Source organism: Enhydra lutris, unplaced genomic scaffold (genome assembly GCF_002288905.1).
Source record: "Enhydra lutris kenyoni isolate GAN:26980312 unplaced genomic scaffold, ASM228890v2 scaffoldscaffold7, whole genome shotgun sequence".
NCBI lineage: Eukaryota > Metazoa > Chordata > Mammalia > Carnivora > Mustelidae > Enhydra > Enhydra lutris.
The window spans coordinates 757,025-770,772 of record NW_019154091.1 but is presented as its reverse complement, the minus strand read 5'-3'; the positions used below and the strand labels follow the sequence as shown (position 1 = coordinate 770,772).

Below are 13,748 nucleotides of genomic sequence, written 5' to 3'. Positions count from 1 at the left end.
TTTCTTATTCCAGAATTGTCTCTAAGCTTTTTATGTATTTTTTTAAAATTTTATTTTATTTTGTGTATGTATTTATTTTTTTTAGAGAGGGAGAGTGCGCACATTGGGGAGGAGTGGTGTGGTGGGGAGAGGCAGAGGAAGATAGGATCTTAAGCAGGCCCCGCGCTGAGCATGGAGCCTGTTGCAGGGCTTGACCTCATGACCCTGAGATCATGACCTAGTCGAAATCAAGAGTCAGATGCTTAACGGACTAAGCCACCCACGCACCCTGTATGAATGTATTTTTAAGTTTAATGAATTTGAATGTTGCCCTTAGCTAGGATCACGGTTTTGAGCTGCTTTGGGAGAAAAGAGATTTTATTCTACGTAATAGTGGTAATTGATTTTAACAATGAATTTTCAGGACTGGAAAAATACCTGTCACAGATGAAGAGCAGACCAATGTGCCTTACATCTATGCCATTGGGGATATACTGGAGGGGAAGCTGGAGCTCACGCCAGTAGCAATCCAGGCAGGAAGATTGCTGGCTCAGAGGCTTTATGCTGGCTCCAATGTGAAGGTGAGTTTGTGGCTGACACCTATTGATGGTGTTTTTTTGTTTTGTTTTGTTTGTTTTTTAAAAATATTTATTTATTTATTTGAGAGAGAGAGAGAGCGAGTGTGCGCAACCTGTGTGAGTGGGAAAGGGGCAGAGGGCGGGGGAGAATCTCAAGCGGACTCTGTATTGAGCTTGGAGCCCTGCACCGGGATCTAACTCACTACCCATGAGATCACGACCTGAGCCAAAACCAGGAGTTGGACACTTAACCAACTGAGCACCCAGGCACCCCAGTATTGATACTGTTACTAATAGTACTACCAGTTCCCTAGTTAGGGGTAGCTGTGAAGTTTTCCAGGTCTTGGATAATTTAGCTATCTTGCTGATGGCATCCTAGCTGTGCTTTATTAACTGTATTCCAACCAAGACATTGTTAAGTCTGCTGTACATTTGTGACTTTATTATGAAAATTGTCATTCTGGGGACCACACTGGAAATAAATGACCTCGGTTAATCAAATTTCAGCGCTATTATGTTCCATATATGCATAATGGTTGCATTTTACATTAATTTCATTATTACCGATTTAAGTATAATTTTCTAAATCCTTTTATGGCACCTATCTAGGCTTTAAAAGGATTTGGGGATCTAGGTAATAATATCAATATGCAAAGCTGTTAAACCAATATTTAGGTTTTATTACCCTGTCATTTTAAAAAATATGTCTTCTGCTCCTGGAATGTTTAATGTGTTATATTAATGTTCTAAAGTGATTTTTTTTTTTTAGGGGCACCTCTGTGGCTCAGTCATTAAGCATCTGCCTTTGGCCCAGGTCATGATCCTTGGGTCCTGGGATCAAGCCCCACATTGGGCTCCCTTCTGAGTGGGAAGCCTGCTTCTCCCTCTCCTGCTCCCCTGCTTGTCTTCCCTCTCTTGCTGTTTCTCTATCAAATAAATAGTAGTAGTAGTAGTAACAATAATAATTAATAAAGTGATTTTTAAAAAAGATTTTGTTTATTTACTCAAAACAGAGAGAGATCACAGGCAGGCAGAGAGAGAGGGGGATGCAGGCTCCCCGCCGAGTGGCGAGCCCGATGCGGGGCTCAATCCCAGGACCCTGATATCATGACCTGAGCCAAAGTCAGAGGATTAACCCACTGAGCCACCCAGGCGCTCCTAAAGTGATTTATTTTACAGTCCGTATAGGAAATTGATACTTTTAGATATGTTTCATGGGACAAGATGGCAAGAATAGATTCTCATTTTTTAAGATGAGCTTTTAGAGCAGTTACAGGTTCATAGTAAAACTGAGGGAAGGTGCCGAGATTTCTCATGTATTATTTCCTGCCCTCATACGTGCATAGCCTTCCCCATTATCATTTCCTCCCTAATTATTGGAAAGGATTCTAGGAACATTGATTGTAAAGCACTTAGAATCTGCCCATTTTCCTTACACGTAAATCAGCATGGGTTGATCTAGGTTGGTTACAGTAATGGAAACCTCAAAGAAGGCAGCTAGTAGAATTTGTGACTGGCATTTAAGATGTACCTGGGGTTAGTTTGGATGGTGGCATGGATTGAGGCTAAAAAGGGTTTTTAATTCCAGATTGATCATTAAGGGCATAGCAGCTGGTTATTATTCTGTTTGGGATAAATTGAACTACTACTTTGAATGAGTTATGTCTTGTATTCATTGTTGCAATTTTTGAGTATCTGGTAAACCAGGAAAAGGGTATCTAGAAATGTAGCCTAAAATGCATTGAATTTATTCTTGACCTTGTATCTTTGTGTTTTCCTAAAATGGAGATATTTTTATATACCAGAAATAACCAAAGGAGGCACATGCAAATATTTGCTCCTACATAAAGTTGAAATTAAGTAGCACAAAATTCTTAAAAACCTTTAATGAATCTTTGCACCAACTTTGAACATGCAGGGCTTTCCACGTGTGGGCATGGTACTGTATTCTGCTCTCTGGCAGGTAGAGCACATTTTTTCTTAAAGTGCCTTATGGTTTATTAACATCAGAATTTAATATGAGTTGAAACTAAAAGTTCTGTTTTATGTTTTTTTTCCCTTATTTTTAGTCTAACTCTAATAATAAGACAAATGCTTTTACCGTTCAGGGAATTATAAAGAGGTGCTGTTCAGATCTCTGTGTTTGAAATCTCACTGGTCTGTCGTCCTTTAGTATAGTAAATAAAATCAAAATGCCAGTAGATACCTAGGTTAAATGCATTTGGGGAAATCACACACTTTTTTTTTTTTTTTTAAGCAACTGCATAATCTCTTTAATCTTGCCCAACCAGTGTTAAGAATTTTACTGCATACCTGAGAAGGTGAGAGAATCCATATCTGTCCTCCTCCTAAAGGAGCAACTCTCAGAAAAGATCTCTTTTCTGTTGAAAAGTTTAGCTTACCATCAGCACCTGGCTGAGTTAAATCCATTATGGGATTTTAAGGGAGCCCAGATTGAATTGTGGGTGTTAGTGCCTTCCTCCAAAATTGCTATCCTCTGTTCCTCACCACTTCACAAGAGCATTGGGAGGAAGGGGAAACAAAGTGCAACATGTGCGTGCTTGCCACGAGCTTGGCACTGAGCTAAGTGCTCTGTAAGCCTTATCTCATTCAGCCTCCAGGCAGCCCTGGAGGTTGATGACGTGTACAGGGAAATTAGGTAACTGTACGAGGTCACAAGGCTGGGAGGCAGCCCAGGCATAAATGAAGTCCAGTTCTGATTGTAAGTATTGCTGTCTTAGTCATGGTGATTTATTGCCTAAGAAAGATTTGGGAAGTGTAGATTATAGAAGAATAGGAGATAGGAAAGATATCTCAAGAATTAAAGAATCCACCAAATTTGCAAACATCTATGTAACACATAATTTTCCTAAATAAAATGAAGTGGAAAATACACTGGGGAAATTTAAATGAAAATTTTTAACGTTTAATAATATTTAAACTTCTGAAACTTAAAAATATTTGCCATTAAATAAAATACTTCATTCTTTTGGAAACACGCATGAAGGGAAGAAAAGTTTTTATCATTTCAAAAACTGAAAGAAAACAGTCTATAAAGCTGAGTCAGCCTGTAAATGATGGACATTCCACTAAGCCCTTTGTTTAAAAAGCCACATGATAAGACACACACACCAGTTTAAAGCACAGTATGACAGAACACGTCAGCAGAATGACCAGTTGTTGTTTCTCGGATCTTTTTAGAATTGCTCTCAAACACTTGAAATACTTTGTTTTTACAAACAGTAAACATGAGCGACTTTATTATTAAGGCTGTACTTTATTTGTTAACTCAGTTTTATAGTATATATAGAATATTTTAGGGGTGCCTGGCTGGCTCAGTCGGTAGAGCATGCAACTCTTGATCTCAAAGTTGTGAGTTCGAGCCCTGTGTTGGGTGTGGAGCCTACTTGAAAACTAAAAATAAACAAGATACATATATTTTATATATATAATATTTTATGTGAAAACCAGAGAGAAGCCATAGTATACATATTTTCAACTTCAGAATAGGTTGTATTCTGAAAGTTCATTAAGTTGATTGTTGTGAAAACTATGTAGTGTGTTCTCCAAATGAAGTGTTGGAGACAAGGATTACATTTTCCAGGCTAGGCCGCGACAGTCCATCCATTTAAGTCCATTGGAACCTGCATTTTGGAACCCGGGACAACTTTTCTTTTATATGGATCCAGATTTCCATTTGATACACTGTTTCCTGCCTGAAGAACTTCCTTTTGTAGTTATTTTAGTGCATGTCTGCTCCTGGTGAATTCTTTTCTACTTGTTGTTTCTTTGTTTTTTAAGTTTATTTTGCCTCCAGTTTTTTTGGAAGATATTTCTTGCAATATAGAGTTCTAGATTTACTGTTTCTTTAAATAGCTAGTGATTTGTCTGTTATCTTTTGGTTGCGTGGATTCTGAACACAAGTCGGCTATCATTTTTATCTTTGTTCTTTATAAGATTTCCTTTTATCACTGTGTTTTAGCAATTACTGCTAAATTATTGTAAGTCGTGGCATCCTTTTCCTTACAATTATTCTGCTTAGGGTTTGTCAAGATTCTTAGATTTATCTATTTATCCTTTTCATCAGATTAGGAAAATATTCAGCCATTCATTTGTTTTTTTCTGTCTTCCCTCTTCCTTTCTTCCCCTCAGCCTCCAATTAATGAATATTGGTTCACTCAGTATTATCCCAGGAGTCTTCTGATGTACTTTTCACGTTCCTAACCCCGTTTCTGTTCTCTATTTTTTTTTTTTTTTTCGAGAACCTGTCGTGATGTCTTTAAGTTTGCTGATCGTCTGCACTAAGGCTATTAATTCCATATTGTGTAGTTTGCACTTCAAATAGTTTTTTTCAATCTACAAGTTTTATTTATTTAAAATGTTTTCCTTTTCTCCCCTCAGTGGGTTCATGTTTTTCTCTATTTGCTTGAATACAGACCATATTTATAATAGTTCATTGAGTGTCCTCTGGTGATTCCATCATCTCATTTTCAGTGTCTGTTTCTATTCATTGATTTTCCTCTTGGTATTGGCTTGCGTGTTTTTGCTTCTTTGCATGTTTTGTTATTTTGGATAGATGTGGACGTTGTACATTTTACATTGTTGGGTGCTGGGTTTTATTGAATTCCTTTGTACATTGTTGGATTTTGTTCTGGCCGCCCATTAAGTTACCGGGAATTAGTTTTATCCTTTTGTAAGACTTGCTTTTGTGCTTTTTTAGGGCTTATCTAGGGCTGATTTAGTTCTACCACTAAGCTGATGCCTTTTGGAGGACTCTACCCCATTCTCTTTATGAATTCTTTCTACTCTGGCTTGAGGGAACAGGAACTATTTCCAGTCCTGTAAGAGCTCTGGTCACTTGGGGGCCTCCTGCTCTCCAGTGGTTCTTTTTGTTTTTTTAAATTAAATTAAATTTATTTATTTATTTGACAGAGAAAGACACAGCAAGAGAGGGAACACAAGCAGGGGGAGTGGGAGATGGAGAAGCAGGCTTCCCGCTGAGCAGGGAGCCCGATGCGGGGCTTGATTCCAGGACCCTGGGATCACGACCTGAGCTAAAGGCAGATGCTTAACCGAGCCACCCAGGCGGCCCTCTCCAATGGTTCTTTCCTCACCCTGGAGTACCTCCTGTGACGCATTGATGGATTAATTCTCAGCCCAAATCTCTGCAGATTTCAGGAGTTCTTTTGCGCAGCTCTGCCCTGCAGCTTCGAGCCACCCTGACTCCCTCGAACAGTGGTCTCCATCTCCAGGACTCAGACACTGCTGGGCTCTGAGCTCCCTGCTCTTGCCCCCAGTCCTTAGTGCTCTGGACAGTAAACAAGAAACCACTGGCCTCGCCTCATTTGTTTCCCTTCTGTCAGGGATCACAGTCCTGCACTGCCTGTTGTCCAGTGTCTGAAAGTGTTGCCTGCTCTTTGTCTGGTTTTCTTGTTGAAAGTAGGAGGGTAATTCTGGCCCCTGATACACCATGATGGCTGTCCGTGGATGTCTGCCTGTGCTTTCGATTCAGAGTTCCCAGGGTTTATGTTCTGTTTAGAGAAGAAGGATTATATTTATTATTTCTAGAGGGAGGCAGGTTTTAAAGATTTTACCCTACCATTTTAAAGAGGAATTGAATATCTGATATTTTAAATGCAGAATGTTACTTAGGCTCCCCGCTGTGTACAAATGTGATGGGCAGGTTTTTACCAAATCACATTTACAAACACATTTGATATTTACATAATCTCTTCCTCACTTCGTATCAGTGTACTGAAGACTGAGAAATCCATTGTAGAAAAACTGGTTTATTTATTTAACCCTGCATTTCACAAACTTGTTTGACTTCAGAATACTTATGTCATTTCTACCATTAACATCATTAAGATACGCTTTGGAAGTACTACCAGTGACTTTGTTTCTGTGGCCTTCCACTTCAGTGGCTGTAGAGCACCACGCAGACAGCGTATCCTGCAGAGCCACTTTCCTGTTTGCATCTGAAAGTTGCTCGCGACGTTACTACTGTCGAGGAGAACTGCAGCCATGCCCCATTAAAGCATGTAGCTTTTTCCGTACAGTAAATTATAGGTTTCCAGGAGTGGGGTTCTTGGCAAAGAAGGTTTTTATGGCTCTTAACTGGTATTACCTAATTGATTTTCCAAAGAAGTCTGTTACTTCCTGTCACCAATATGAGACTGTCAGCATTGCATACCCTCATCTTGTTTTTGGCTGCTTTAAAAAGGGAGAAAACGTGTGTCCTTATTGTTAACATCAGCTGATAGTTGGATGGAGAAGGCACGTGAACCTGTTCAGGACTATCTTGCCAGACTTCAAACCTCTGTTACAACTGTCACATGAGTTAATGGTTCTCAGTGTAGTAGGTTTATACCTGGGGTTGCGACTTCCCATACTTTTTGGTAGAAATTTATTAGTCTGCTTTCCCCCTCTTGATTTTGAACCTCTTTGATGTATACCCTTTTTTGAGTTCTAATTTCTCCTGTATTAACTCTTTTCTTCCTTCTGAAACAGTGTGACTATGAAAATGTTCCAACAACTGTGTTTACTCCATTGGAATATGGTTCCTGTGGTCTTTCTGAGGAGAAAGCTGTGGAGAGATTTGGGGAAGAAAATATTGAGGTAAGTTATATTCTTTATGCCTGTGTTAAGTTACTGCTGCTTTTTGTTAAAAGTAATTTCAAGCATACGGAAAAGGTGAAAAATTGTACAAAGACCTTTTGTTAACCTATAATCCAGATTCATGTATTGTCAACATTTTGCCCATTTGTTTTATACTTTTCATATTCTCTTTTTATCTCTCTGTATATTTGTTTTCCTTGCACCTTTTGAAAGGATGTTAAATGCCCCTTTACTCCTTAATTCTTCAGTGTGTGTTTCCTGCAAACAGGGTATTTCTTAAGTAACCACATTATAGTTACCACTTTTAGGAAGTTTAATGTTCATAGAACACTTGGATATGATCTACCTTCTGTTTTTGAGTCTTATCAGCTGACCCAGTAATACTTCCATTTTTTGAAACTGCTTTTACTGGTTCCTTTTATTATTAAAACAATATTGTTGTAAATATGAAAAATAGAGGGAATTACAAAGAAGAAAACTAAAAATTAATAGCATATCAACCATTCTATTAGTGACATTTGGGTTTTTTGGTACCATTACCCTCTTCTAACTTTGCCACAGTCGAGGAACCATACGCGTGAAATACACTATTTTTGTGTACACAATGCTACCCAAAGAGACTGGTGCTTTAAATCATTCAAGAGAAAAGTTTCCAGTAAAACCTTCCAAAAGACCAGATTTGTAAATTAGAGTAAATTTTGTGAAATAAAAGCCTGTTTTAAATCTCTTTATCTTTTTCTGATTATATGTGTTAGCAGTAGCATGTAACATCTCGGTCTTATTAGTACAGCATGAGTAATATTTTCTGACTATAAAAATAGTATATCCTCATTATAGGAAGTTTGGAAAATTAGGAAAATATAAAAAAGGAAATTGTAATTCATAAAGAGATCACTGCTGTTAATATTTTGGCATTTCCCTTCTGGTCTCTTTCTGTGTGTTTGTATGTTGTATATGTGTGTGTGTATGTATAATTGCAGGTACGTAAGTCTTGTGTGCAATTCTCTGTTCTATTTTATAGTTAATGTTAGGTCATGAGCATTTCACCCTAAAACCAGCATTTTTTAAGAATGACTTAAGTATTTTGGGATGCGCTAAAATAATTCATTAAGCCATTGTTTATATTATAAATAGAACAATGAACATCTTCATAATTCACTGTATTTCTCTGGTTATTTTGTGAAGATAGATTCTTACCAAAAGATTCTTTTTTTTTTCTACCAAAAGATTCTTATGTTTTAAGGTTCTTTTAAGGATTTTTTTTTTTTAATTTATTCATTTGACAGAGAGAGAGATCACAAGTAGGCAGAGAGACAGGCAGAGAGAGAGGGGGAATCAGGTTCCCTGGTGAGCAGAGAACCCGATTGGGGGCTCGATCCCAAGACCCTGAGATCATGACCTGAGCCAAAAGCAGAGGCTTAACCCACTGAGCCACCCAGGCGCCCCTGTTTTAAGGTTCTTAATATATATTTCATTTTTCTTGACGGGCTTTGGCTTTCATTTTATTAGAATTTGCATTTTTCATTATAAAAGTAATGCCTTTGGGGCACCTGTGTGGCTCAGTCAGTTAAGCATCAGGCTTCAGCTCAGGTCATGATCCCATAGTCCTGGGATTGAGCCCTGAGTTGGACTCCCTGCTCCCTGGGGAGCCCGCTTCTCCCTCTCCTCCCTGCTCTGCTCACTCTGCATCTCTGTCTCTCTCAAATAAATAAATAACATCTTTAAGATAAATAAATAAAAGTAATGCATTTGAGTTGAAATTTTGAAAATGGAAATAGGAAACAATTATCCATAGATCTATGTTGGTAACACAGCAGTTGTTAGCAATTTGGGGTAATTTCTTTAACCATCTTTTCCCTATGTAATTGTTGTGATACTATGACCCTATATATTCAATTTTGTAACCCACATTTTTTTTAAAAGTTCACATTGTATTATAACATCAAAGAACACTTACTATAATTGCTACATAATCGGTATGTTTTTAAAAGTTAGCCAGCTAGGGGCGTCTGGGTGGCTCAGTGGGTTAAGCCTCTGCCTTCAGCTCAGGTCATGATCCCAGGGTCATGGGATCGAGCCCCACATAAGGCTCTCTGCTCGGTGGGGAGCCTGCTTCCCCCATCTCTCTCTCTGCCTACTTGTGATCTCTGTCAAATAAATAAACAAAATCTTTAAAAAAAAAAGGGGGGGGGTAGCCAATCATGTATGTTTTGAATTAAGACTGGCAGCTGTAGGTGGAAAAAAAAAATCCCTGTAGTCACCCAGATTTAAGTTCATGAAGCATCAGTCAAGATATCTGCGTCCTTCTACCTCTCATCTTCCCTGCCTCCCTCCTTGTTTTCTTCATTGCTTTTGGTGAATTATAAATTCCTCCAAAGGAGGGAATGTCTTTGGAAGCATCAAGTAAGGAACTGGATAATTGCTGTAATTGCTCCTGGCACCTTATTTGTGTCTTGCCCAAAGTTGTCATTCCTATGCAAGATGGTGTTGGGTTATTTTTTTCTCTTGTTTTTTTGATGTAAGACAGCAAGTAATTACCTGGCTTCTTTCTCTCGTTTGCTTGCTTTTTGTTATTATTACTTAAGGTTTACTTTTCTGAGATTGAGATATAATTAAGGGATGAGCCTGTAGCAAAGGGTCCTGACAACAAGTTTAAGGTCATTTACTATCTGACCAAATCCCTATTTATTGCATGGATCTTATTATTTAATGAAAGTCTGAGTATCAAAGAGCCTCCAGTATTTTTAATCCACAGCTGGTGTTTGACAAACATACTTCTTAAGATAATGGGTCTTAAGTTGTTTGTATATCTTCTCAGGTTTACCATAGTTACTTCTGGCCGTTGGAGTGGACAATTCCATCAAGAGATAACAACAAATGTTATGCAAAAGTAATCTGTAATATCAAAGACAATGTAAGTGAAATACTCATTGAATCCTTTTTTCCAGTAACTTCATTTTGTTTTTAATATGTAGTTCTATTTTATTTATTTATTTATTTATTTATTTTAAGATATTATGTATTTATTTGTCAGAGAGAGAGAGAGAGAGAAAGCACAAGCATGCAGAGGCAGAGAGAGAAGCAGGCTCCCTGCTGAGCAAGAAGCCCCACATGGGACTCAATCCCAGGATTCTGGGATCATGACCTGAGCTGAAGGCAGCCGCTTAACCGACTGAGCCACCCAGGCGGCCCTGTAGTTCTATTTTAATCACATGATGGACATGCATTCCTTTAGTATTTTACTTGTTGGTCTTCCCAGCCGTGTGGACACTGAGGGCAAGGGCCACAGTGACGCCACTTGGTCTGCTCTCAGTGTCCTCAGCTCGGAACCCTGCACAGGGTCAAGAGGCCCACCGACCTTGTGAGCGCAGACCACAGAAACGATTTAGAACTGTGTGTGTTCATAAAAAGCCATGAAGTCAGTGACTTCTAGGAATAATGAGAAAATATAAAAGAACAGGAGTAACACGTGTTTATATCCTAAGCAGCTGGCCCTAATGAGAAAGGTGTAGTAGGAAGAGCTATTTTTTTTTTTTTTAAGATAATATTTATTTATTTGACAGAGGTCACAAGTGGGCAGAGAGGCAGGCAGAGAGGGGGAAGCAGGCTCCCTGCTGAGCAGAGAGCCCGATGCGGGGCTCGATCCCAGGACCCTGGGATCATGACCTGAGTCGAAGGCAGAGGCTTTAACCCACTGAGCCACCCAGGTGCCCCTAGGAAGAGCTCTTAATTGGGCTCTGATTTAAGATTTCACTGGCGACTGCTGCATGTAACAACCGGTAACTAAAAGCCTGTGGGCAAACTCCTTGACCTCACAGGACTTATTTCCATGCCTATAAAGTCATTGAAGACACGCTTGGATTTTCTGTCTTTTTTTGGCTGCCGTTCCCATACTCAGAACACATGCATGCACACACACATACTTGTGAATTGGATCTGATGAGAACTGGTATTTTTAACTTAGCTGGGATCTTACCTTTTAAAAAGAAAAAAGCGTGAGTAAAAATGTAAATCATGCTAAAGAATCCATACTTAAAAGCCAAATAAATTCAGACTTTTCTTATTTGGGGATTTGAATAATTTGAATATAATTATAATTGAACATGTACCCTGTTGAGAAACTACTGCCTCAGAGAGCAGTATAGGAAAATCTGGATCTCCCATGAAAAGGATCATTGTAGATGCATTTAGTAAATGAAGGCATTTGGATGCAGTTGACATAAAGAACAATTTTATGCACTTATTTCCTTTGCACACATAGCTTTTATCATTAAAAGTGTTTTGAGTATACATTAATTATCAGTCCTGCTTTAGACGAAAGGGGAAGATGTGCGGTGTTCTCTCCAGCTGTCTGGGGTCTCCCTCGAGCAGGAGATCGTTCACTTGCTTGTTGCTTGGAGCAGTCGATGAAACCGCCACGTTTTCCTTCAGACCAAGCAAATCTGATTTCCCTGTGTGTGGTTTGTTGTCTTTTTTTCACTGTTGTGTCATTTGTTCAAGTAACACTTTATAAAGATTTTATTTATTTGGGAGAGCATGTGAGAGAGAGTGCTAGCAGGGGAGTAACAGCAGCAGACGTCTGCTGAGCAGGGAGCCCTCCTCAGGGCTCAGTTTCTGGCCCCTGGGATCGTGACCTGAGCTGAAGGCAGATGCTCAACTGACTGAGCCACCCAGGCACCCCTCAGACGACACTTTTTAAATATAATATGAAAAATCGTTTTCACTGCTAATGAGCCCATCTTAATTAAAATAGTCGAGGCGATAAGGAGGTTGATATTCTTTTCAGTTATTTTCAGACACAAAGATAGTATTAGAAAAGGTGAATACTTGTCATCCATCTGTCACAAGCAATCTTACACAAAAGCATGCTTCTAGAACTTGACCATCCTTGGGGCATATGCTTTATTCATTTTGAGTCAATCACTTCACAGTGTCTACCTGTGCTTGGTTTTCCCAGTGTTTATTTGTCAGGCTTTTATTCTTTTCGTATGCTGTGCTTCTCTTATATGAAACACTCACATTTACAGGAAGATGGGGAAAGTACTGACCATCCAGATTCAATGAATGTTCACATTCTGGTGTGTTTGCTTCAGAGCTTTTTCTCTTGTAAGAGAAACCTTCACAGAAGAAATTCGTAACAACTTATATTACAGAGTACCTACTCTGTACCATGTACTACTTGGAGGTCCACATGTATTAACTTCATTCTTACGTAATCCTGTGAGGTGTGTTCTCTTGTTCCACCCTTTCTGTTCATGAGGAAGCTGAAGCACGGGGAGGTTAAGTAACTGTGCTCAGCTCACTTACCTCCTTCATAGCAGAGTTGGAACTAATCCCAGGCAGTGTAGATCCCATGCTCTTAAGCATTACCCTATGCCTGTGTAGTCTTTGGTATTCCTTCTCGATCCCGTACTCATCCCCGGCCTCCGAAGCAACACTGTTTCAGTGTGAGTGCCTCACCTGTTCATGTTTTTACGTGTGCTGCCTGTTATGTATCCGTAAGCATTATGCATTGTGGTTTAAGAGTGGTCCCCTCAGTTAAAAACAGAAGCCTGCAACTTTAAAAAAAAAATCTCTTTCTTTGAGATCTGTCCATATTATTAAGCATGAATCTAGTATATTTTAAGTGCATTGTGTTTGGTACTTTATCCATACACTAAACCCACGATGGGCAGGATAAATATTGCAAGATTTCAAGGAGGAATATTATTATAGTACTTTGGCAACAGGACAACCTTCCTGATTGTTTTCCAGGCCATAATTGAACCTTAGATAAGGCTGTGCACCCAGCAGCCTGAGGTGCCTTATCTGTGGAGAGGAGGTTGGAATAGCTCAGTCATGAAGTCTGAACATTAGAATGCACCAGATTTCTCTGCCCTTGGCAGAGGTATCTGGAGTTCGGGATTTAGAGTTTATTCAGAGTTGCCAACATTTTTCTGTTTGTTTCAGATTGGAAGAGTTTTAAGTCTAACTATTCTTTCTACCCCCCAAAGCCTTAGTTAAGATGATTTTTTAATTTAAACAACTGCTTTTACTTATTTTTTCCCAATTTTTAAAAAAAGACTTTTTATTTTAGAGAGTGAAAGAGTGGGTGGAAGGTGAATAAGGGGAGGGCGAGAGAGAGACCTAAGCAGATTCCACGCTGAGCATGGAGTTTAATGTGGGGCTTGATCTCTCAACCCTGAGATCATGACCTGAGCCATAACTGAGAGTCAGATGCTTTAACTGACTGCTCCTCCCAGTTACCCGTAGATTTTTACTTTTTTTTAAGTCATCTCTACACCTAGCATGGGGCTCAAACTCACAACCCCAAGATAAGAGTTGCATACTCTACCGACTGAGCCAGCCAGGCACCCGGAAATGACTGCTTTTAAATGTTACAGCTATCCCAGGTAGTTTATCTGGAGCTTTGAGGCAGCCAAATAGAGGAGATGAGGACAGAACTGCCCTTATGAAAACATTTTCCGGAACATTTTGGTGCTTATGGAGTTGCAGACATGTTTGCTTTTAATGATTTCCTTCCTCCTTGCTCCAGGCTGACTCTTTTTTTCTCCCTTCTTGTTTGCTTGTAAC

At 39.2% G+C, this 13,748-nt stretch overlaps 1 protein-coding gene across 3 annotated transcripts in view; it reads left to right on the top strand.

Annotated features, from left to right (window-relative positions):
* The window catches only part of LOC111142082 (thioredoxin reductase 1), a 66,949-nt gene that overhangs the window by 40,467 nt on the left and 12,734 nt on the right, over positions 1-13,748 (top strand). For all 3 annotated transcript variants that reach the window (XM_022495033.1, XM_022495031.1, XM_022495032.1), the window contains exons 11-13: positions 404-560; positions 7,068-7,175; positions 9,994-10,089. In XM_022495033.1, the coding sequence (XP_022350741.1) occupies positions 404-560; positions 7,068-7,175; positions 9,994-10,089 (361 nt within the window). The remainder of the gene's footprint in view (positions 1-403; positions 561-7,067; positions 7,176-9,993; positions 10,090-13,748) is intronic.